The sequence below is a fragment of the Aethalodelphis obliquidens genome, unplaced genomic scaffold, assembly GCF_003676395.1.
Source record: "Aethalodelphis obliquidens isolate GAN/ISIS:26980383/991018 unplaced genomic scaffold, ASM367639v1 scaffold11, whole genome shotgun sequence".
Lineage (NCBI taxonomy): Eukaryota > Metazoa > Chordata > Mammalia > Artiodactyla > Delphinidae > Aethalodelphis > Aethalodelphis obliquidens.
Genome location: NW_020837955.1, coordinates 15,887,306 through 15,910,085, shown reverse-complemented (window position 1 = coordinate 15,910,085; position 22,780 = coordinate 15,887,306). Strand labels below are relative to the sequence as shown.

The following is a 22,780-nucleotide window of genomic DNA, read 5'->3' as shown; positions in this document are numbered from 1 at the left end:
ACAGCCAGCCAAGGTCCTTCTGCTCTGCCCCTTTCTTACTGGACATCCATGACCCCTCAGTTACTAGATGACCCAAGTGAGGCCATCCACGCCAAGGTGACTGCCATGGTCTCATAGGTAGGATGTTTATCCAGTTATCTGGCTTGGATATCAACCCACACCCCATTGTACAGATAAGGAAATTGAGGCTCACAAAGAAAATCAGTGGTGAGGCCAGGACTGGGGCTGGTTTCTCCTTCCACACGTCCCATGAGCTGCCTCTGCTATTTTGAGACGTGTATTATAGGTCTTATTGGGTCTCTTCTCTGGCCAGTATCTGTCCCCGCCGAGAGCACAGATCTGCTTCTTCAGCTGGGCAGCCTCAGCTGGGTCATTTGGGGGTATCACAGGGGCCCAAGAGCCTCCACGCCTCTTCACAACAGTCTGCCTCCCCTGCTTAGGGATACGGATCCTGCTCCTGCTTGGGAGGCCCTGACTGCCCTGACGCCAATCCTTGCTGTTTTGCAAGGCTGTGGGGTTTGTTCTGGGTCTGAGCTCTGGTTCAAACTGCTCCACGGGTCCCATGCAGCCTCCCCTGTTGCCGGATCCACTCCCAGAGAGGCGCAGAAGGAAGGCTGCTCTTGGAGACAGGCCCCAGTGGGTCAGCCTTGGGCCTGGCAGTGAGATTCCCTGAGGCCACTCAGCAGGCAGCAGGGCCAGCAGCCGGGGGCACAGCGAGGGGCAGGTGGCTCCATGCCTGCAGCTCCAAGGCCCCCACGTCCGGAAGGAACTTCATGGACAGCACAGCACAGGCCTTCCTGATTGATGGAGGGCCAGCAGTGGGGCAGGAAGAGAGGGAGCTGATGGGAAGGCTGGATGGAAGGAAGGATTGAGGAAAGAGAGAGAACAGCGGGGAGACAGACAGAGACGGGGACCAGGGGAAACCAAGAGACGCAGAGAGACATGGCAAAGAGACAGATGAACAGAGAAATGCTCCCTCTCCTCCAGGCTCACGGTTGTGAGAGAGGCAGAGGGACACAGGAGCTCTCGTTGCAAGCAGATTTGGATGCCCCGTCATACTGGCCCAGTGGCTGTGAGGACTGAGGTGGGAGAAATTCTCTCTGCTCTGGGCAGTTTTCCCAAGGAAGTGGGCCTTGAACTAGGTCTAGAAGGATGGTGGGAATTTGGAAGGTGTGGATGGGAGCTGAGGAGAGCATCCAGGGGCTGGGCTGGTTTGAACAAAGGCCAGAGGTGGGAGTGTTCACTGTGTCCACAGAGTAGGAAAGGTCTGGTAGGAGCGGAGTCTGGAAAGGGAGGTCAGGGCCAAACTGTCAGGAGCACGCAGAGCCAGGTGGAGAGGGCGGGTGGAACAGAGGGAGCTGCGGAGCCAGGAAAGCCAAAGCCAGGCTTTGCTGTGGGAGGGCAGGGCCGCGAAGGAGCCCAGGAGCCACTCGCAGGGCATAGTTATCTATAAATGTGCTCCTGTGTGTTTTGCATGTAATAAAGTCAAATTAGAAGGCTTTAATTTTTTTCTGACTGCAGGAATAATGCATATTGGTTATAGGAAAATTAGAAAATATAACATCATTAAAAACAGAAAGTAAAAATAACCCATAATCTCGCCACTATGCTTGGAATATTAAGCAAAAAGGAAACATTCCCTCTTCACCCTCCGCCAGTGTCATTTGATTCATTTAGTCTCTACTCACTTACTGAGCACCTACTCTGTGCCCAAAACTAACGAGACAAAGAGCCTTACCATGGCTAACCCTACATTCTAGCGGAAGGAGGAGTAGCATATGACACCTAATAAACGTAACAACTAGGTAGATATATAAAATGTTAAATGTTAAGTGCTATGAAAAAAGAAAATGCAGAACAGGGTGAGGGGATTAGGAACGCAGAGGGGAAGGGGCAGGGAGCAGATTCAAATATAGTGTCCCAGGGTGGCCTTTTCCCAGTTCCATACTTTTGATATGATTTTATTGCATGCAAAATACACAGGAGCACATTTATAGAAAAATATGCCTTGGAACCTTTTTTAGCAGAAATTATTATACTCTCCCTGTTATTCCCAGACTTGCCTTTTTGTCTCTCTCTCTTAACGGTATATCCTGGCCATCACTCCAAGTCTGTGCTTGTCTCCTTTGTTTTCCTTTAGTGCTGCACAGTATTGTATCGTGTGGCCACATTCACAATTTGTTTAGCAAGTCCCCTACTGATGGACAGTTTGATGGTTTCCAATCCTGAACAGTTTGTTTTGTGGTATTTGGGCTGAGAAGGGGCAGGTCCAGAACAGGAATGCAGAAAGGGCTGCCTTGACGTCTGCATGACTAAGAAGGAGATGCGGGCCTGAGGCTGCGAGGGAAGGGCCGAGGGCTGCGGGAAGCCCCCCTTCCAGCACCCGCCACGCTCGTGCTCACCCCCTCTGACCCTGCTCCTTCCTCCCTCCAAAACCACCCCTGCCTCCTGACTTTGCAGCAAGGTGCAGTGAGCGGCTTGTCCGTGGACTTGTGTGTGGGTGCACACGTGTGCCTCTCAGCAGCCGCCTCCTGGGCCCTTCTCTTCCCCACGTGCCTGGCCAGCTCATCTCTCGGTGGCTGGAGAAGGAACGCCTCCCAGCTCTGCAGGCCTTTGCTTGGTCAGCACTGAGCTGTGGTTAGAGGACTCAGCTTCTCAGACCCTCCCTGTGCACCCCGAGAATCCAGACTGCATCGCATCACACAATGAAAACTCGGGGACCTTGCTGTGCTGCATTCTTCCGGGGGGTTCCCAGCAGGCCCACTCCACTGTGCAGAGGGCTCTCAGCTTCACCCTATAGAACCATTCCACGCGCCCCCGCTCGGGGGAGCCCCTGGCCTCGTTCGCTGCGCCCTCCACCCTGCCCTGGCCTCCCCCTGCTCCCCCCAGTGCAGATGGCCCGCCAGGCTCATAAATCAGCGTTTCTGCTCACAGCCCTTGTTGAGTGCCCCACTGGACCCCGGCTGCTCTGAACCGACATCCCAGCCCTGTACACCCACCGCACGTATCCCACACCCAGGCTCTCTGGCTCCGAGCGAGCCCAGAGCTGAGGCAGCTCTACCAAACCCAGTAAGTGAAAACAAGCGCCAATAATCTCCTTGCCCCACCGGCCCCCGTCGGGGGCTTACCCCCTGGGCCAGCCCACCCCAGGCTTTGATGGCATCCCCAGCCCCTGCACATACACCCCTCCTTCCTTTCAGCTGATGGTTTGCAAGTGATTCAGAGCTGCCTCCAAGCCGGTTGGTGCTCATTTAGGGAAGGAAAATTCAGTGGCCCACATAAAAATCGCTTTATTAAAGTGCAGAAATCTTCCCCCAACTGTATTCCCACCATCTGTTTTGCTTGTAATGCTTCTGAAAAGCGCGATTCTCCGTGCCTCCTTGGCCTTTGTCCTTTAAAAGCTGCCAGAGGCGACTCCCTGCTGCTCTTAAGGGGCCCTCCTCTGCGCACCAGCTCCCTGACACACTGGCCCCACAGGCTGGCAGCTTAAAGGCCCCGTTGGCTTGTGCAGCTGCGTGAAGACTTGAGATTTCCGGGGCAGAGGGAACAGCGGGACCTGGGGGCAGGAGCCTGGGGTCCAGTCCTAGCTCAGACACCTGCAGGGCACTGCATCTTGCCAGCCTCAGTGTCTACATCCGGGAAGTGGGGATAAACTCCCTCTCAGAGTAATTGGGAGGATTCAAGCCAGCCACACCTGTGAGGGCTCCGAAGTCCCTCCCCACATCACCCCCCCGCCCTGTCTCCTCTCCCACCCACCCCACCTAACACACATGCTCACACCCTGCTTCTTCCACTTTGAGCTTCTCCCTGATCTTCAACACACATGCCCTTTTCATACCTCTATACCTTTGCCAGTGCTGTGCCCTCTGCCTGGAATGCCCCTTCCTTCCCTTCTCTGCCTCACAAGCTCTTGTTCCTCCTGAATCCTCCAACGAAATGACTTTTAACACCCACCTCTCTCACCAAGTGGTACCAATACTGTGGGTGCACTTTCCCAGTTTATTATAACATAATCACTGTGTTCATTGCCCTCATGGGGCTCAGCTCCTCCAGGATGGGGCCTGGGTCTGTGTCCCTGCTGAATCCCAGATCCCTGCCTGATGCTTGGCCCATGGTGGGCTGGTCATCAGGGTGGGGTGGGCAGTAGAACAAGGGTTTAGCAGGTACGGGCTTTGGGATCAGATGCTCCCTCTCTGGGTAACTGTGAGCAATTCCCTTCTCCTCTCCAAGTTTCATCCCCCTTGACTCTAAAATAGAAATTATAAAACTAGTACCTTCTCATGGGACTGCCGTGAGGATCCAGTGCCCTAACACTGAGAATCACCTGGTACAGTTTGGGGTGCATACTCTCTAGCAGTATTGCCAACACGCAAAAGCCCTTTGGGAACTGCAGGGCGCCCCCCCCATGTCTAAGAGATGATGAGGATGGGGCTGCTGAGGGTCCACATCGGCCGGGGCAGGGCTGACATCCAAGCAAGAGCTGTCCTTCCTGGATGAGGTAGAGCTCCCTTCTTACAGATGAGGAAACCAAGGACCCAAGTTGGCAAAGTAATCAGTGACGAAGGAGGGAGCCCTACTGAGGTGTGCTCTCCCCGCGGCTGACTTATCTCCTAGTCCTGCCCCTCCCTGGGTGGCGGAAGGGAGGAAGCAAGATTCAGAGGCAGGATGTAAGTTCGTGGTTGTCTATGAACATTCGGCAGCTCTTTTGAGTTATTTGTGGCACTTCTGTCAGGCTGGAAAATGTATTCATGTAGCTGTTCTGTTGGCTTAGGTGAGAAACATTTGCTCTTCTGTGTCTCCTTTGTTTTTTAGTAGAAAAGTGTTTATTTATTTATTTTTTGCGGTACGCAGGCCTCTCACTCTTGTAGCCTCTCCCATTGCGGAGCACAGGCTCCAGACGCGCAGGCTCAGCGGCCATGGCTCACGGGCCCAGCTGCTCCGCGGAATGTGGGATCTTCCTGGACCGGGGCACGAACCCATGTCCCCTGCATCGGCAGACGGACTCTCAACCACTGCGCCACCAGGGAAGCCCAAGTGTTTACTTTTTACATCTGCCATTTAATTTGGGTGCTGAACACCCTAAAAATGCCACATCTCTTGAACCTCAAGAGACTGCTTCAAAACAGTAAAAGAGGGGCTTCCCTGGTGGCGCAGTGGTTGGGAGTCCACCTGCTGATACAGGGGACACGGGTTCTTGCCCCGGTCCGGGAAGATCCCATATGCCGCGGAGCGGCTAGGCCCATGAGCCATGGCCACTGAGCCTGCACATCCGGAACCTGTGCTCCGCGACGGGAGAGGCCACAACAGTGAGAGGCCTGCGTACCACAAGAAAAAAAAAACAGTAGAAGAGGGGGCAGTTGATACCTCCCCAATCCTATTTTCACCCCCTTCCCCCAAAATGAATTATTGTGGAAGGAGGGAGCAGGGCAGTAGGAGTTTATGAGAAATGTTTTCTGGCTTAATAAAGCCAACCCCAGAACCAGCAAGACCAGGCCTGGAAGGGGAGAGTCTCCGCAGGAAGAGAAGCTGCACCGCGTCTTCGGGTCTCTGCACTGTGTGCGAGTCTCTGCTCCAGCGGCCTCTCTCTGGTGCTGCTGCCCCATCGCGGGCACAGGGGCAGGGGCTACTCACCTTTGACACTTCCGGACGGTAGCAGCTGGTCCCTGCCCTCGATAATCCACGGCGGCCCGAGACTGGAACGCTACAAAGAGACTTCTCTGGGGGCCTTGGGTTGGAGGCGGTAATAGAGAACCAAACACAGGGAGGCTCAGGAAGTGGATGATGTGGCTGTCAAGGTGCACCTTCTTCCGGAAGCCCCGGACTGACGCACCGGGACTTGGGGAGAAAGATGCAGCTGAGTCCTTCCACGCCGTCCTGTCTTAGCTCCCACCCCAGAGCAGACCTCTGCACAGAAGCGTCTGTACATAGATTCCCCACAAAGTCTAGACGTAGTTTCAGCCCTTTTCTAAAATATGGGAACCCCTTTCATACATGAAAATGTTTCACAGACCACCCTCGACCCCCATAGCAGCGATCATTGTAAAACCCACTGGTTGACAGGACCAAAAGCTGCTATAAATCTGACAGCACTCTTCAGTTTCACTTGTTTCCTAACAGTGTCTGTATGCATTAAGGGGAAAGTAGCGCACACATGTGGGTGACATCATTTTTTCCGCCTACGAATGGTGCTTGGGGGAGTGTATGGATTGGTGGAGCCCCGAGCACCAGGCCCACATCTGGTCAGCCCAGGAGGGTGACTACCGACGAGGGGGCTGCAGCCTCCCTCCTGCATGTGCTGAGCACGGCCCTCTTCCCCAGGTGACTGATGGGAGAAAAGCCCCTCCCAGCAGGTGAGGCCCACCCCCCACTCCTCTCCACCCCAGTCCATCACCATGAGCCTGACCTTGCCTCAGTGACGGGCCTGTTGCCTTAAGCAGGGAGCTGGGGCCGGCTTTGACGATGCCTAAACACCTGACAAATCTTTCCAACCTGCTTCCTGCCAGTGATGTAACACGTTGCTTGCAGATGGATTCACCCTGAATGTCCTCTGAGCTCCACCACCGTTCGTTTTTGTAAACGTCTCAGCTTCGTAGTACGGTCTTTCTCTGCCTTTTGGTTCTTTGTCGCCTCAGCTTTTATTTGGAGCTCGGCTCAAATGCTTTCTCCGCAAGAGCCTATCCCTCACCACCCTGACTAGAAAAGCCCCCAGCCTACTCTTACTTCCTTTTTATCCCATCACCCTATTTTTGTTTTCCTCACAGAGCTTGTCAATATCTGGCATTATTTGTCCATCTGTGTGCCTGTCTATCCCCACCAGAGTGGAAGCTCCCTAAAAAGAGGGTTATTCCCAGTGACGGCCCCTAGCAGACTATAAACATCCAATATAAATACAAATACGAATAAATGCAACACACCTGAGATTAAGTCAGATGTAAAGCTGAGATTTGTCCCCAGGCCTCCCAGATGCCCACCCCCCGCCATGTCCTTCCCAGCATGCTCGGTAAGTGGTACAGCCAAGATCTGAACCCAGGACTCCAGAGTCAACATGTTTACCACCAGGCTTTACTCTCTTCCCTCCAAAATCCACTAGAATGTAAGTTCTAGAAATGTGCTGTCCAATATGGTAGCCACTAGCCATGTGTGGCCATTTCAAGTCAGTCAGTTAAAATTAAATTGAATTTAAAATTCAGTTCCTTATCACGCCACTAGCAGCTACCACAGCTGACAGAGCAGATAGAGAACATCGCCATCACTGCTGAAGTTGTCCTGGACGGCATTGTTCTAAAAGAGCAGGACCTCATCTGCCTTGTTCACTATTTCCCCGGCACTTAGAACAGTGTTCAATTCATATTTTTTATTAGGTGAGTGAATAAATGAATGATGATACTTTTGTGGAGAATCCCTCCCCGCCCCCTGCTCTGCAGCTGATCCTTTCATCCCATAGGGAAGGATGAGGCCAGCAGCGTGGAGGTGACGTGGCCCGATGGCAAGATGGCCAGCCGGAACGTGGCCAGCACAGAGATGAACTCGGTGCTCGAGATTCCCTACCCGCGGGATGAGGACAGACTTCGGGACCAGGCCCCCCTGGAGGTGAGCAAAGGCATCTGGGCCTCAGAGCCAGAAAAGCAAGCCCCACACATGGGCTGAAGCTGGATTCCCAGGAATCTGCAGACTTTGTTTCTAGAATGATGGAAATCACCTTAGCAAAGGGCAGGCTTCATAGTGACCCCTCCATGCGTAGTTTGCACACCAGTGTCACACCCACGTCTCTTCTGCTCCTCGCAGAAATCCTGGCGTATTGGAAGGGCAAGCATTTTTCACCCATTTTATAGAGAAGGAAAACCAAGACCAAGAAAGAGAACCCACCAAAACCGCACAGCCATTTGTGAGCAGAGTTAACAGTTGGCCCCAGGTCTCCCGCTTCACTTCTGGCTCTTTCCAAAGCTTCTGACAGAGCTGTTGCTTCTGAGGGCGGGGCAGGGCCTCTGGGGGCTCCTCAGGGAAGAGCTCTGGACACTCTGGAGAGGATCACGCCATTGTAGATAACAGGGGCCCACTTAAACTCACACAGAAGAGGGGGCTTACAGGGAGGGTTCTAGAGGAGCTCACAAAATGCAAGGGATGCTCAGGGTGAGAGCCATGGCAGCTCAGTGGCCCCAGGAGCTCAAAGACCTTTGCCATTAGTGCACTGGCTCTGGGGGGAGAATTATCCTTCCCCAGGAAGCCGCACCAGCACCTAATCATTTGTCTTTTCCAACAGTCAACATTGCTGTCTTGTGTAAAGTATTCTGTTTCGAGTCCCCGGCCACCCCACCTCCAGCCACCAGCCTGCTGTCTATGAGACCTCCACATAGACACAGCAAAGCCTCCACAGCCCGGCGTGACCAGGCGCCAAAATCTGTCTCAGCCTCACTTAGTTCAGCTTCTAGCCGCAAAGCCTTTGAGTCCCTCCTCGTGCTGGGATGTCCACCTCTTGTCCAGTCAGCCCTGCCCAGAGGTGGGGGACAGCCTGGCTTGCAGGCACCCACCCCTTGTGAGTGGGGAAGGTTCTCAGAGAAGGGGGTGCGGGGAGTGAGCAGACACCTCTAAAAGCTTCTCCACCCCTCTCTACACTTTGCCTTCCTGAGACCCGGCCTGTCTCAGGGTGATGCCACAGGAGGGACAGACTCTGTTAGGTGTCCCGGTGCAGGCGTGTGGATCCCATGCAAGGGGAGTGAGCAGGAGTTTGCACGGATCTGTCCGTGGCCTCCCCGCCCAGTCTCCTATTCTCGGTGCAAGGGAAGGGGCCTGGCGGGAAGGGGATCTCCCAGGCGCAGAGCTAAGAGCAGCCCTCATGCTGGGGTCAGGGTGACAGCTGCTCTGCGGCTGTAACTAGGAGGGGACCTGAGATGGGATCTTCTCAACTCACTAGTGTCTCTGCTTCTGCCTACCTTGCAGTGCGGCCAAGGATTCTCCCAGCAGGAAAATGGCCATTGCATGGGTGAGTTGCCTGCCGGTACCAGGGGACAAGGCAGAGGCCGGCCTCTCACTGGGGAATGTCAGCCTGGGCCCTGGCAAGGCTCAGGTTGCAGACAAGGGGCGGAAGGGTGAGGAGGCGAATGTGTTGTTTGTCCCTGAGGCTTCAGATGCCAAGACCACCGCCAGGTGACTCGGCAAGGTGGGAGTGATGGTAGTGACCAGCAGGCTGAATGACTGCCGCTCTGGGAATTGACAGTGCTTTCCTGCCATGCATACAGAGAGAATGAGCATGGGGAACAGATGCACAACCATCTGGACAGAGCTCACAGGGAGGCCTGGCTCCCAGGGGGCCGTGGTGGCTAGGGCGGGCGTGCATCCTCCTTCCAACAGAACAGCAAGCGAGGGGGCCGGTGAGCAAGGGTGGGCATGGCTGGGGGGCACTGGAGCAAACCAGAGTGCAGCATGTGGTCACAGTACAGAAGGGAAATTGCAGCCTTGTGCAGTGCTGGCGGGCACGTAACTACAGCATGGCCAGGCTCCGTGAGGCAGCTCTGTGAGGGTCCAGGGACCTTCTAAAAGTCCCCCGAGGATCTGGAATGAGCAAGGGGCAGCCTAGAGGCTCAGCACCCAGAAGGTCTTCAACCCAATGTCTTCCATCCCAGTGACCAGCAACGAGGGGTCAGGCCAAGGATTCCACCTGCCCTTTAGATGCTCAGGCAGCTTTCTTGCCAAGTCCCCTCTGCAGATACTCATCAGCCCCAGGTGAATGCGTTTGCTACTGAGATGCAAGAGTAAACAAGGAGGACACAGTCCCTGCCCTCTTGGAGCTTAGAGCCAGTGGGAGGGGCACACAAGTAAACAGCGATGACCACACAGCCTGAGCAGGGCTGGGGTGGGGGAGGGGAGGGGACTGTGGGAGCACAAAGGTGGGGTCTGAAACCAGTCTAGGGAGGGTCCAAGAAGGTGTCCCAGAGAAAGTAAGGTGTGAGTTGAGACCTGAAGGGTGATGAGGGGTTCGCCCGGCAGAGGGGAGAAAGTGTTCCAGTGGAGGGCGCTGCATGGGCAAAGGACCACAAGTGAGAAGTGGAGGAGGATGGCTCGAAGGGGGGCTTGAGGAAGAAATTAGTCCCCTCTGCTCTTCATGTCCCCACAGACAGTGCATGTACACAGAAATTCCAGCTCCTTCCCCATGTGCTGGGCAGACCCCATGACACCCCCAGTGCAGCCGCCGCTTCCTTTCACCATCCAGCAGACATCTGTGTGCATCGTACATAGCACCCCGCTCGGGGAGCTGGGGGTGCAGGCCAAGCACCTGCCCTGGAGGGGCGTCCGCTGTAGTCTGGGAGACAGGCCACAAACATGTGACCCGAACGCTGGACGAGATGAGTTAAGAAACCTTCAAGCAAGGTGCTCTCTGAAGACTCTTCTAGGTGGCGTGGACAGGGAGAGGACCTTTGAGCTGAGACCTGAAGGATGAGAAGGGTCCAGGCACAGAAAGACTGGAGGGAGGAGCTTTCCTGGCAGAGGGAAGGGTGGAAGCAAAGACCAGGATACAGGTAAAAGGCTTGGTGTGTCAAAGGGACAGGAAGAAGGCCAGTGTGCCAGGAGACGATGGACGAGCCAAACGCCAAGTTAAGGAGGGTCTTGAGGCCCTAGAAAGGTGTCTGGACTTTGCTCTCAGGGCCCCTTGCAGTTAAGCAGGAGAGTATAGGCCAAACCAGCAGACATGGGACACATAATCAACTGAGCAAGGAACCGTCTGGGAGCCATCTTTGTTAAGGGCAAAATAAGCCTCTCATGACACTGGAGGATACAGAAAAGACAGGACTATCTTGATTCTTCTGAAGGAGTGAGGGAGGTTGGATGGGGTAAAAAACATGTGGTTCACATTTTCAAATGATCAGCTGGTTGCTGAATTGCAGATAGAATTGGAGGGAGGGGGGAAGCCAGGAGGCCGGGAGGGAGGCAGCTGCAGAAATCCAGGCAAGAGCTGCTGGTGGTTGGGGACAGGCTGGTGGCAGAGGAGTGAGAAGGAGGTGGCCAAATGGGAGAGGTACTGTGGGGGCAGAACTGACAGGATCTGTTGTTAGATCACCTGCAGAGGTCAGGCAACCAGAGGAATCGGGGATCACTCTGATGTCTGCTTGAGCAGCCAAGTGACTGACAGTGGCGTTGATTGAGTTGGGGAAGATGGGAACGGGGGGCAGAAGATGCTTGAGGGCCAGGGGGGATCTAGAGTTCCATTTGGACCCAGTAAGCTTGAGATGCACGGTAGACAGATTTACAAGTCTGGAGCCCCAGGGAGAGGTCGTGGCTGGAGTTGGAAGTTCTGGAATCATCCATATACGAAGGGCCCACCTAGAGAAAGTGTGGTAGGTAGAAGAGAAGACCCCGGACCAAGCCTGAATGCCCCCCACGTGTAGAGGTAAGTACAGGAGGAGCCAGCCAAGGGGACTGAAGCGAGGAAGTTGAGGCCCAGAGAGAAGAAAGGACATGCCCAAGGTCACGGTGGGGGAGGGGTGGGCAGCAGAGCCTGAGCAAGGATCCACTGCCCACAGCCCCCAGTGAGTGGCTCCCCCCCTTGCCTTTCAGACACCAACGAATGCATCCAGTTCCCATTCGTGTGCCCTCGAGACAAGCCCGTGTGTGTTAACACGTACGGAAGCTACAGGTGCCGGACCAACAAGAGATGCAGTCGGGGCTACGAGCCCAACGAGGACGGCACAGCCTGTGTGGGTGAGTGGAGCCCCTGCCATAGTCCAGTAGCAAAGGGAACTTGCCTTCCACTGGGGAGCTCTGGGAGGCCCCAGATCCAGGTCCCCAGCCCCTGCCTTCCCCTGGCTGGAGGGAGTCTCCCTAGACCCTCGTGGGGTCTCCAAGGAAGACCATAACAGAGGCTTGGAGAAGCCCTACCACTACTGCCATCATCTGAAAGGCCCCTGGGGCGCTGTGTCCTGGCCAGAGGCTATTGCTCTTCTTGTTTCTCCCCTTCTCACATTTCCCAAAACTAATGCTCCTACCTTAAGCTCAGCCCCCCTTTTCCTACCTGGGATATAGACTAACCCCTACTACTCACCTTTGTCTGAATTTCTGAACTGCTGTTTGTCTTCTTCCTCCCAAACGCTTCCCCACACCCACACCCCACCCCTACCCCCTTTCTCTTTTTCCCATTTTCTATCTCTCTGCCCCACGCTTTTTGCAGCTCAAGTGGCCTTTTTAGGTGGGTATCCTTCTGCCGCCTTTAGAATCTCTGAGCCTCTCTCTCGGGCCTCATCTCTTTCTCTAGGCCTTGGACTTTGCCTTCAGTTATATGCACTTTAAATTCCATCAATAAAGGAAAAAACAAAAACAAAACTAACAACCTTTGTGGCAAACTAAATCTCTCCCACTGCCTGTCTCTCTCTCCATGCCCAGTAGATTCTGCTGCGCGCTCCCTCTGAATGGACCGCGGGGGTGGCCATCTTTGAAAAGGGAAGTTTGGGAGATATTTGTGTCACCTTAGTTGTTTGTGAAGCTTCTTTGCATGCTTTCTGAGAACATGTTTTTTACCCCATCCAGCCTCCCTCACTCCTTCAGAAGAATCAAGATAGTCCTGTCTTTTCTGTATCCTCCAGTGTCATGAGCGGCTTATTTTGCCCTTAACAAAGATGGCTCCCAGGCGGTTCCTTGCTCAGTTGATTATGTGCCGCGTGTCTGCCGGTTTGGCCTATGCTGTTTCTGCTCTGCGGGCCCTGACTGCCCGTGGTAGAGAAAGCCATATTGGGGTTGGTGGTCATAATGGGAGAGGGAAAGGGTGGCCCTTTGGGACTCTTGATAAAAATGTTAAAGTTTGAACTTGCGAAGTCTTCCAGCCTCTTTCTGGAGAAATTATGCCAATAAACTCTCTGCTGGGTGTTAGTGTCTAGCTAGTGAAAACAAAAATGTGTCCGAGGCAAGTAGAGCTGGTTGGAATGCTGAATTAGCAGCAGCCCTTCCATCACATGGCCCTTGGAAAGCAACTCATGAGATAGAGTGTCTGCCCCAGGCATAAGCAGTGGTTGGCTTTGTGCATCAGTGTCCACGTGTCAGGGACTGGGATTTGGACCAGGTAAGGGATGTGGGATGAGCAAGGGACAGACATGGAGTGCTCTGAGGAAGTCACTTCTCCACTCTGGGCCTCAGTTTCCCTCATCTAAATGACAAGAGAGTTGAGCCTAAGGGCCCTTTCCTTTCTAAGACCCCCTTAATATGTAGCTGGATATAGGCATGGCTAGTGTCAGGTTACCCTGCTTTCTAGAAAGAACCTTGCAATTTGGTCTCCCCTGAAATATTCTTGGAAACCTGGAAGCTCCTGGAAGCTTCACCTGTGGGAATGATGTAACACCTTAGAATACTTTCATGACAAGCTTCAGTAGTGAAGGTGTGTTATAAATCACAGATCTATTCTTTATGGGGAGAAAAGGCACCCCAAGATATAATAAAATCACACTTAAGAATGCACCAAGCCTAGGGCTTCCCTGGTGGCGCAGTGGTTGAGTGTCCGCCTGCCGGTGCGGGGTACGCAGGTTCGTGCCACGGTCCGGGAGGATCCCACGTGCAGTGGAGCGGCTGGGCCCGTGGGCCATGGCCGCCGGGCCTGCGCGTCCGGAGCCTGTGCTCCGCAGAGGGAGAGGCCACAGCGGTAAGAAGCCCGCGTACCGCAAAAAAAAAAAAAAAGAATGCACCGAGCCTTTAGAAAATATATTTAACAAAAAAAACTACCATTTTCTGATATAATAATAATATGCCCCATAAATCACAAACTATTAATTCCTCATAGCTAGTGCTGTTTCTACACTCGGAATAGGAGCTTAAATGAAAAGTTTTAAAATAAAAACAGCTACAGTTTCACAGAAAAGATACACCCACTTAAAAATCGCTCCACTTCTGGGAAGCCCACTCCTGTGTGTTGACATGGAATTAAAGATCTGAAAGGGCCCCAGAGATGAGGCTCCAGAGAGATGAAGTGATCTGCCCAAGGTCACGAGCCAGCTGGTCCCCGAGCCAAAGCCGGAGCCCTGTGCCACCACCGCATCTTGTCAGGGGGTAACAGACAGCGCTGTCCCCATTCACGCTATTCCCTCGTCATTCTGGAAGATGCTGCCTTTTTAGAAAAGAACAAGTGGATCTAAGATAGTGAGATAAGTAAAACCCAAAGCCCACAGAGGTGATGGTTCCAAATGCAATGGTAAATAACAAGATAACAGTGTCCACTGATTGGCTGCACACACAACACGAGAAATAAGGGCTAAGACAGCTAGTGTGACAGCCTGACAAGGACATCGGGAGATCCGAGGTGACAGCGAACTTCAGAAGATGCCTTATGAGTAATAACCGTGAATTCCTGCACGCTGAGTCTCTCATAACTGGGTATATTTGTGTGGTTTTACCCTGCTTGGTGGGTGGGGCCAGATGAGTTAAAAGAGGAGTTCAGAATCCCTCCAGCTGCTAAGAGCACAACTGCAGTATCCTGACTCCAGGGTAAGAAGGCTTTCCGTTAGATTCATTCTTTCATTCATTCACTCTTTCAACAAATATTGGTTGAGCACCTATTATGTGCCAGGTACTGAGCTAGGCTCTGGGCATGCAATGGTAAGTGAAGGTGACATGGCTGCTGTCCCCATATTGCCTTCCTCCAGCCAGATGGAGGAGCCCAGGGCACGGGATGGGAATGGGACTCGGAGGCTTTCTAAAAAGTCTAGCTAAATTCTTGGATTGCTGTACCAGAAAGCTAGCTCTCTGCATTCGTTCATATATTCATTCAACAAGCATTTATTGAGAGCCTCCCTCCCGTGTGACAAGCACTGGGTCCCTCCCATGAGGACTGTGACAATGAGGGCGTCAAGTTCCCTGACCCAAAGATGCTTGTGTTGGAAGAAATACGAGGCTGAAGATACAGAGGACAGGCAGGTACTGAACCAACTCAGCATCACCTGCCCCCAAATAACAGACCTCCCCAGTGGGCCAGGAGCCCAGGCTTTCCAAGCCCAATGCCTCAGTCCAGTGTGTTTACTGGTCTGTGCTGAACCAGCCACGGATGGGTGGGCACAGAGCCCCACCCAAGCTAGCCAGGCTCAACGTCACTCTTTCTTCTAATTCCTCTTGCCCTGAGGCCCCTGGGCGCCCAAAGCCTTGCCTTTCCCTTCTGAGCACAGACAATTCAGTCTTTTCTTTGTCTGCTAGCCCCACTTAGGCTCCTGAAATCTTTGTTCGCTTCTGCTGGACCTGAGTTTGTAACAGAAATAGCAAATGCCTTCAGGGGCTGACAAGTAATGGAATGGGCTAGAAGGGATTATGCAAATGGAGAGCTGGAGCCGCTGAAGGGGGCAGCCCTTACTCCAGCAGAGCAGGAAGATGGGCCAGCGTGGCCAGAACTTCCCATTTTTCAAGAAAAGCCATGTAATAATAATACCATTTTTACTCTGCCCAAGAATGCGCCTCTTCCCAGGAACGTACCCCTTAAAATGACGATAATAGCTTCCATTTAGTGAGCTCAGCATGTCTGGGTCAGGTCTAAACTAGATAGGAATCAACTTGTTGAATCCTCACAACAATCCCCGGAGGAAAGTGCTGTAATCATCCCAGTTTTACCGAGATGCATGCTGCTGGAACGGGACGGAGGAAGGAGTCTGTCCGGGCAGTCTGTCCCCAGCCTGTGCTCTCCCTTCTCCATTCGGGCTGGCTGGTTACACAAAAGCACCGTCTCTCACGCTGCCCAGGGTCAAGGGGTGGGTTGGGTAGAAGAAATGGAGTCCCTGGAGGCCCAGGATCTGAGACAGTCTCCCCACAGTGACATTCAAGCTGCGAGAAGCAATGGCAGTACCTGTGTCGAGGCCCCTCGCCAGGCACAGAATTGCGAATCACCCACGTGACCTCTTCAAGCATCTACTCAGCTGCCAGCCCTGTTCTGGGGAGGGGCCATTCTGAGGGCCAGGAGTTTGATTTTGTGTCACTCTGGCTGCTACGGCCCCCTCCCAGGGCCTGGGCATCGCACCCTGACCGGCGCCTGCCACTGGACTGCAGCTCAAGCAGGGGTTCCATTCCCACCTCTGAACAGGACCCTTGGTCATCATTCCAGAGTCACATGGAGACAGGAGGACGAACGCTTCTGTTTCTCAGGGAGCCAGCTGGGTTCTTCCAGCAGATTCCAGAATGATACCCCTCCTCAGACTCTCAGCCCAGGAGGCAAGCCTAGTCCCTCCCCTTCTCTCCCTCCCCGGGGTCAGCCATCACCTCTCTCCTTTGGTGTGGACCAGACCCCAGCCACGTCCCGTCAGGGGCTGATGTTGCATCTCCTTAACAACAGGCACATCCTAGGAGGAGGAGGAAGGGGGGCAAGAGAACACAGGCTGGTTAACTCCACAGATAATGCCAGCCCCCTCCTTCAGCGCTTGTTCTCTGAAGTGGCTGAAGGGTGGGCCATCAGAGAACAGTGAGAAGCAAGAAGAAAAAAACCCTCCTTGGGGAAGGGAGCGAACGTTTACAGAATGCCTGCCGTGTGCCAAAACTGTACGTCTCCAAGAATCCCCAAACCCATCCTATGGGATAAATGCTATTATTCTACTTTATGACCAAAGAAACTGAGGCTTAGAAACAATAAGTTACCCAAGGTCACACGCTGGTTAAGTAACTGACACCTGGGCAGATGACTTAACCGGGTATCACTCGGCATACACTGGACACCAGCTATGTGCCAGGCACGGTTCTAGTGGCTTGGAATGTACATCTGTGAACATCACCGGCAAAGATTCCTGAAAGCCCTGGTGACATATGGCCAGCACTAAACAACATAATAAGTAAAGTATATAGTATGTTACAGGTTAGGTGGGAAGGAGGAAGCAGCATTCAGGCAGATCGGGAGCGCGGAGATAGGCAGGATGCCATTCAAATAGGGTGGCTCGGGGTAGGCCTTGCTGAGAAAGAGGGATTTGAGGTAGGTGAGCTGTTTTAAGCCTCAGTTTTCTTATCTGTAAAATGGGGATAATACCTACCACACAAAGTTTTTACATTAAACAAGATGATATAAAATACTTGACATAGGGCTGGCCTGGCACCTAGTAAGCCCTCAGTAAATCAGAAATGTTATCAATATTACTAAGTAGCAAAGTTCAGGATGGAGCCTAGATCTATTCAGTGCCAAATCTCATGCGGCTCCCAGCACAGCCTGCCATGGCCCAGGTCACCGGGGGCCTGCAGTGTGGGAGGTTTGGAGGACATTGGCCGCCCACAGGGAGCTGAAGCAATCTCAGGACCGAAAATGGCCATGAGGGAGCAGACCAAACCTTCTCGGGTCCTGGGCTGTGCTGAAGTGTTCAACTTAGTTCTCACGAGGTGCCATTTCCCAAGAGAATCCTCATAAAATGCGGTAAAGCCAGCAGGGAGGGCATGGCACTGACTGAGCTGCACAGAGCAGGAGTCACCCGGAGCTAGTGAACTGGCCCAGGGATTCGCCCCCGACCAGCACGGAATCCTAGATCATTAAACACAGAGGCACCTGAGACGTCATCTAGTTCTGCCCCATCCTTCTCAGATGTGGAAACGGAGGCCCAAAAATGAGCAGTGACTTTCCTGAGGGCCACAGCCTAATTGGGAATCTGACTCCTGCCTGGGACTCCTTGCCTCACTCTGCCTCCTTCTCCAGAAACTCAAAGTATTTCAGAAGCACAGCTGCCTCAAGCATTTTAGGAACATGAGGGCCAGTGTTTGTCCTTTCTGTCCTGCTGACACAGAATCAAAGTCAGGGGAAGTGCCCACCAAGTGAATCCAGGCACCGTGCTTGGACCGTGGAACACAGCCAGGACGAGAGAGCCGGGGGAGGTACCAGGTGCCGAGAGGGCCCGATCAGCTGAGAGAGGGGAGGCTGCAGACAGGGTCAGGAGCACAGGGGATGAGGCTGGGGACAGAAGGAGAATCTGTGTCACCCCTGCCCAGAATCTCATGACCTCAGCATGCCTGCCCACCTGCCTTCCAGAAGGGGCCCAGAATAATTCCCGTAAAGGTAACTCATTGTCCTTCTTCAAGGCCAGACCCAGAGAAGTCACGAAGGATTTATCCCCCAGAATCATTTAACACCCCCCGCAAAAAGATCTAAGGGCTGACTCTCCTTGCCCAGCCCAGACATGCGTGCGGAGCTCCGGGGGAGGGACAAAAGCACAGTCACGTTCCCAGACTGCTGGTGGGGACAAGCAGAGGGACACGCTTAGGCCGGAGGGAGAAAAGCAAATCCCACATATACCTTCTCTGCACTTTCCAGTCCCCAAGCTCAAGATGTATAGGCCTTGAAGGCAGACACAGAGAGGACAGAGGGAGAAGGAAGCCGGGAGCTCGCAAAGCTTCACCCAGGGCAGAAGTTGTCTCGTGTGTCAAAGACCACATTCTTTCTTACAGAGCTGATCCCCAAACCCTGCAGCCCTCCCTCCCTCCTTCTTTCCTTCCATCTCTCCTTAAAATTCTCTCTTCACCCTGAGACTATGGGATCAGATGGACTCAGGCTTGAATCCCAGGCACCCCACCAACACACTCCGCAGTGGCCTTAAACAAGCGGCTTCACCTCTCCGAGACTCGTTTCTTCATCCACTGCAAATGGAGGCATAACCTCATAGAGCTTTTGTGAGGCTTCGTCGAGATAGAGCATATAAGGTGCTCAGTACACTGCCCAGATTGTTAAAATGCAGATATTATTATGAAATCTGTTCCAGGCCCTTTAACCTCCTGCTTTCACTTCTAGCAGGGCCTGATTTTACAACAATCCATAAGTCATTAACTGGGGCCATGTTAGACCTATAAGAATCTTTCCCAACGAGACACAGCCATCACTCACAGTTATAAATGTGGAGTTCATTTGGGGACTGGCCTACACAGCATCTTCCCTTTGAAGAGCTCCAGTCCTGTATTTAGACCTGCACTGGGGAGCACAGGGCCGACCAGTATCCATCCATTCACCTGCTTCTCCACTGTCTGCGAGCATCCGTCTCAAGCTAGGCAGCCCTCTCCCTCACCTCTGATCCATCAGTCATCTCCCTATATACATCTTCTCTGTATCTATCCACTTATCCGTCCATCCATCCACCTACCCATCCACCCACGGTACTTCACCCTCTAGGACCCCAGGGCCAGACTTTCCGGGCAAAGCACTCAGCCCCACAAGGATTTACCACCTCAGAGTAATGGTGCCCAGGCAGGGGCTGAGTAGGGTCAGGATGTACACTTCCTCCCCTTCCCTCCCCTCCCAGGTGGAGATCATGAGCAGAGCCACAGGATCACAGCCAGGGCAACATTATTAAAGCTGCCTAGTGCAGGGGATGGCCTGGGGTCACCATTTAATTCAGTTACTCGGTGACCACTTACCTGTCTGTGTCTGCATCTGCCTAAGCTGCTTCTCAGTGGCACGTTGCCCCAGGGGCCTGAGGACCTCATGTCTGTATGTTCTTGTCTTCCTGCCAGCCTGTGATGGGCTGCACTTCTCGTTCACCTGCCAAGGGTGAGGCACTGCACCAGGCACTTGGGGTGGGGGAGGGCAGTGGTAGAAATAAGTAAGACAAGATCCCCACCCCCCACCAAGAGTTCAAGAGGAACTGGGACAGGAGGAAGGCCATCCCCACCACAAGGTCTTGTAAGCTGTGTATAACATTTCCCCTTCCAGGGCCTTGCTCAGCACAGCTCTCAGGTGGTAGCTGGTACGCAATCACTTTTCCATTACAGAAATCGATAACTTGAATTACTCCAAAATAACCAGCCCCTTCGTGCCCCTGCAAATCTAATTTTTCTGTGTCTGCATTTGCCCACATGCTTCTCTCTGAGCCTGAAATCTGTCTTCATGAGTCAATCCAGGCAGAACGGAACCTTTTGTCTAACTGTGACACACAGTAGCAGAATAAGAGACGGATTTGGGATCGGAGACTTAGGTTCAAGCTTTCGCTCCGACACTAACTAGCTGTGGGCGCTCGTGAAGCCACTTAACCATCTAATTTCCTCATCTATAAAATGAGAATTCAAATATAACCACCCACAAGAGCGTTAAAGAGCAAAATGGGATAATACTGTACAGGAGCTCCTCGCATATATTAGGGGGTCAGTGAACCCTTGGATTTTGCTTGTTCTATGCAAGAATCTGGAACCTGGCTATAAATCTACATCCTGAGGCCACGGTATAATGAGATCCTAGCGTAACTCCAGCAATAACAATACCTTACATTGGAGAAACAGATTATCATTTACAAAGATGCCTTCTCACAACGCTCTCATTCTGCAAATGACAAGCTAAGACTCAGTGTGGTTAAGCAATTGACCAGGGGTCTGCGGACCGGTACAGCTTTCTGACCCCCTCCATACCCTTCCACCTCCTGCATCATCCCTTTCAAAACCACGAGTCCCCGTGCAGCTCTGGGACGCTAAGTTCTGCTGTCCAGCAGATGCTGCAGTGACAGGCCCTTTAAATAGCCTCTTAGAGGAAGAGCTGTGAGTACAGCACAACCTGCTCTCAGTGCCGCCAGGAGAATAAATCCTCCCAAAGTCGCCTGAGAAGGGTTCTGTGGAAACCTCGGAAGGCTGAACTTTGAAAGGAGGGAAAGAACACCCATTTCATGCCAGGCACATTCGTGGCCAGCTTCTCACCGGCTCCTCAAAACCAGTTGTTCTTAACCTTTTGGGGGGGGTCACATACCCCTTTGAGAATCTGCTGAAAGCTGTGGATTCTCTTCCCCAGTTAAAGGTACATCGTTCTGCATACAAGGGCAAGGGGTCAAGATTAAGAGCTCCTGGCATAAACCTGGGCTGTTCTAAGATTTTCTTAGGTACCAGGAACCTTCTTTTTTAAGTGCCCCACCCCTCATCATATCAAACATTTCCATATACATCCGCAACCCGCACTAAATCACACACACACACACACACACACACACAACTCGAGTTAAATTGCAGTTGACTGTTTGACAATGTTACATTTTGTAGATATGTAATAAAACATTAATTTCAGTTTTGTGCTTTTCCTATTTTGAAGCCAATGAACTTTCTTGGTAAATTTCATTGAAGTGTATCATACTTGTAGAAAATATGCAAATCTTAAGTGTACAACTCCATGAATGCTCTGAACGTGAGCACACCTATGTAACTGATGGAGAAACAGCTCATCAGGAGTCCCCAGAAGCCCCCAGGCCCCCTTCCACTCGCTGCCCCCCAACCCCAGGGCAGCTGCTATCCTGACTGCTAACACCATAGATTAGTTTTGCCTGTATTAGAACGTGTTATACGTGCAATCATAGAGTTCATACTCATTTTGTGTCTGGCTGAATTCATGGAACCGATCAACTTTTCCATTCAGGTCTCAGATATCTTCAGAGGACGGTGAAAAGCTCATAGGCTCTAGGTACCGTCGAAACCAGGGGTTCTCAACCTTGCCTTCGCTCTAGAATCTCTAGGGGAAATTTTAAAACTCCTGATGCCCAGGCTGCACCCCAGAACAATGAAATCAGAATCCCTGGGGACAGGACCAGGCATCAGTGGTTTTTCTTGCTCCCCAGGTAACTTTGATTACGACCAAGGATGAGAAGCACTTGTCTAGGCAATTCTGTAAAGTATTAGTATCCCGATTTTACAGCTGGGGAAACTAAAGCTCCAGGTCTTTCCACCATATGCAACTGTCACGAAGCCGGAGCTCCAATTTAGGTCTGCCTTGGGGCGCTCTTTGCATTGCCTTCACGCGTGGTGAACAGTAAAGCCAAAACCAGGTGTGGGTGCCTCGTGCCAGACACCTCGCCACTGTAAGTCCTTCCAGAGCTATGGAGAAGGGAGGTCGGGTTTCCCAGGCTGCAAGACCCCCAGGAGAAAGGCAGCACCCCGGTGGCTGGCCATAGGGAGAAAGAGTCACCACAGACTGGACTCCATCTTTGCCCCGCGCCACTCTGGAAGTCACAGAAAAGTCCTTGCAGGTGGGAGCAGCTGCTTGTTTGGGGGTCGCGGAGAATTTTCCCAGCCGCGGAGATGCTCTGGCCCGATCTGTTTTGATTTGGGGGTGCAGTGCAAGATGCCACCACTCGGTGGCACCATGAGCTTCTGTAAACCCTGTGGTTTCCACACACACCCCTGCCTTTGGCCAAAGGAAGCCAGAAAGCGGAGTCAGGGGACAGTGATGGGGGAGCAGCAGCCCAGAGCTGCCTGAGGGTTCCTCTGCTCCTGAGGCCTGATGGGGCCTGTCTCTGGCTGGCAAGGAGGTTGCAGGGATGTGGCTGCCACTTCCCCCATAACTAAGCCAGCAGAGGAAAGCCAGGCAGAGAAGCCACGCCTCAGCCGGCTTCTCCCCTCACCGCCCTTCACCAAGCTGCCCCTGTGGGCCCCACACGCCCATGAGGAGCCCAACCACCTACACTCCCGTGATGCCCTGGGCTTGAAGGTACCAGACCTCCCTTGGAGCCGAGGCACACCTCCAAGTCCTTCCCTGGGTTATTGCCAAATCCTCACCCTAGGATGGCTGAGGGGGTCTCTGAAGCTGGTATCGTCTTCCCCACAGTTTGGAGTCAGACTGTCTGGATTCAAAGCCAAGCTCTGCCACTTTCTAGTTGTATAGTTTTGGGCAAGTTACTTAACTTCTGTGAGCCTCAGTCTTTTCATCTGTAAAGTGGGAATAATAGTCCACACCACAGAGGGTCGTTGTGAGGATTGAATGATGAATTATGTAGAGTCTCAGCCTAGTGCCTGGCACATAGTCAGTGCTAAATAAATGTTAGCTACTATTGTTTGTTTATTATTACTAATAATAATAATGTTGCAAACAGGACAGACAAAATGAACCTACCTGCATGTTAAAGAA

The 22,780-nt window shown here is 52.8% G+C and overlaps 1 protein-coding gene across 4 annotated transcripts in view; it reads left to right on the top strand.

Moving 5' to 3' along the window:
- Nucleotides 1-12,796, top strand: part of CRTAC1 (cartilage acidic protein 1) — a 134,018-nt gene extending 121,222 nt beyond the window's left edge. For 2 of the 4 annotated variants that reach the window (XM_027112233.1, XM_027112231.1), the window contains 3 exons: nt 7,445-7,590; nt 11,551-11,694; nt 12,517-12,796. In XM_027112233.1, the coding sequence (XP_026968034.1) occupies nt 7,445-7,590; nt 11,551-11,694; nt 12,517-12,600 (374 nt within the window). In that variant the 3' untranslated portion in view covers nt 12,601-12,796. Of the gene's footprint in view, nt 1-2,460; nt 3,703-7,444; nt 7,591-8,937; nt 8,981-11,550; nt 11,695-12,516 lie in introns of those variants that run through there. The other 2 variants (XM_027112232.1, XM_027112234.1) reach the window with 2 other exon arrangements.
- Nucleotides 12,797-22,780: the final 9,984 nt, after the last annotated feature.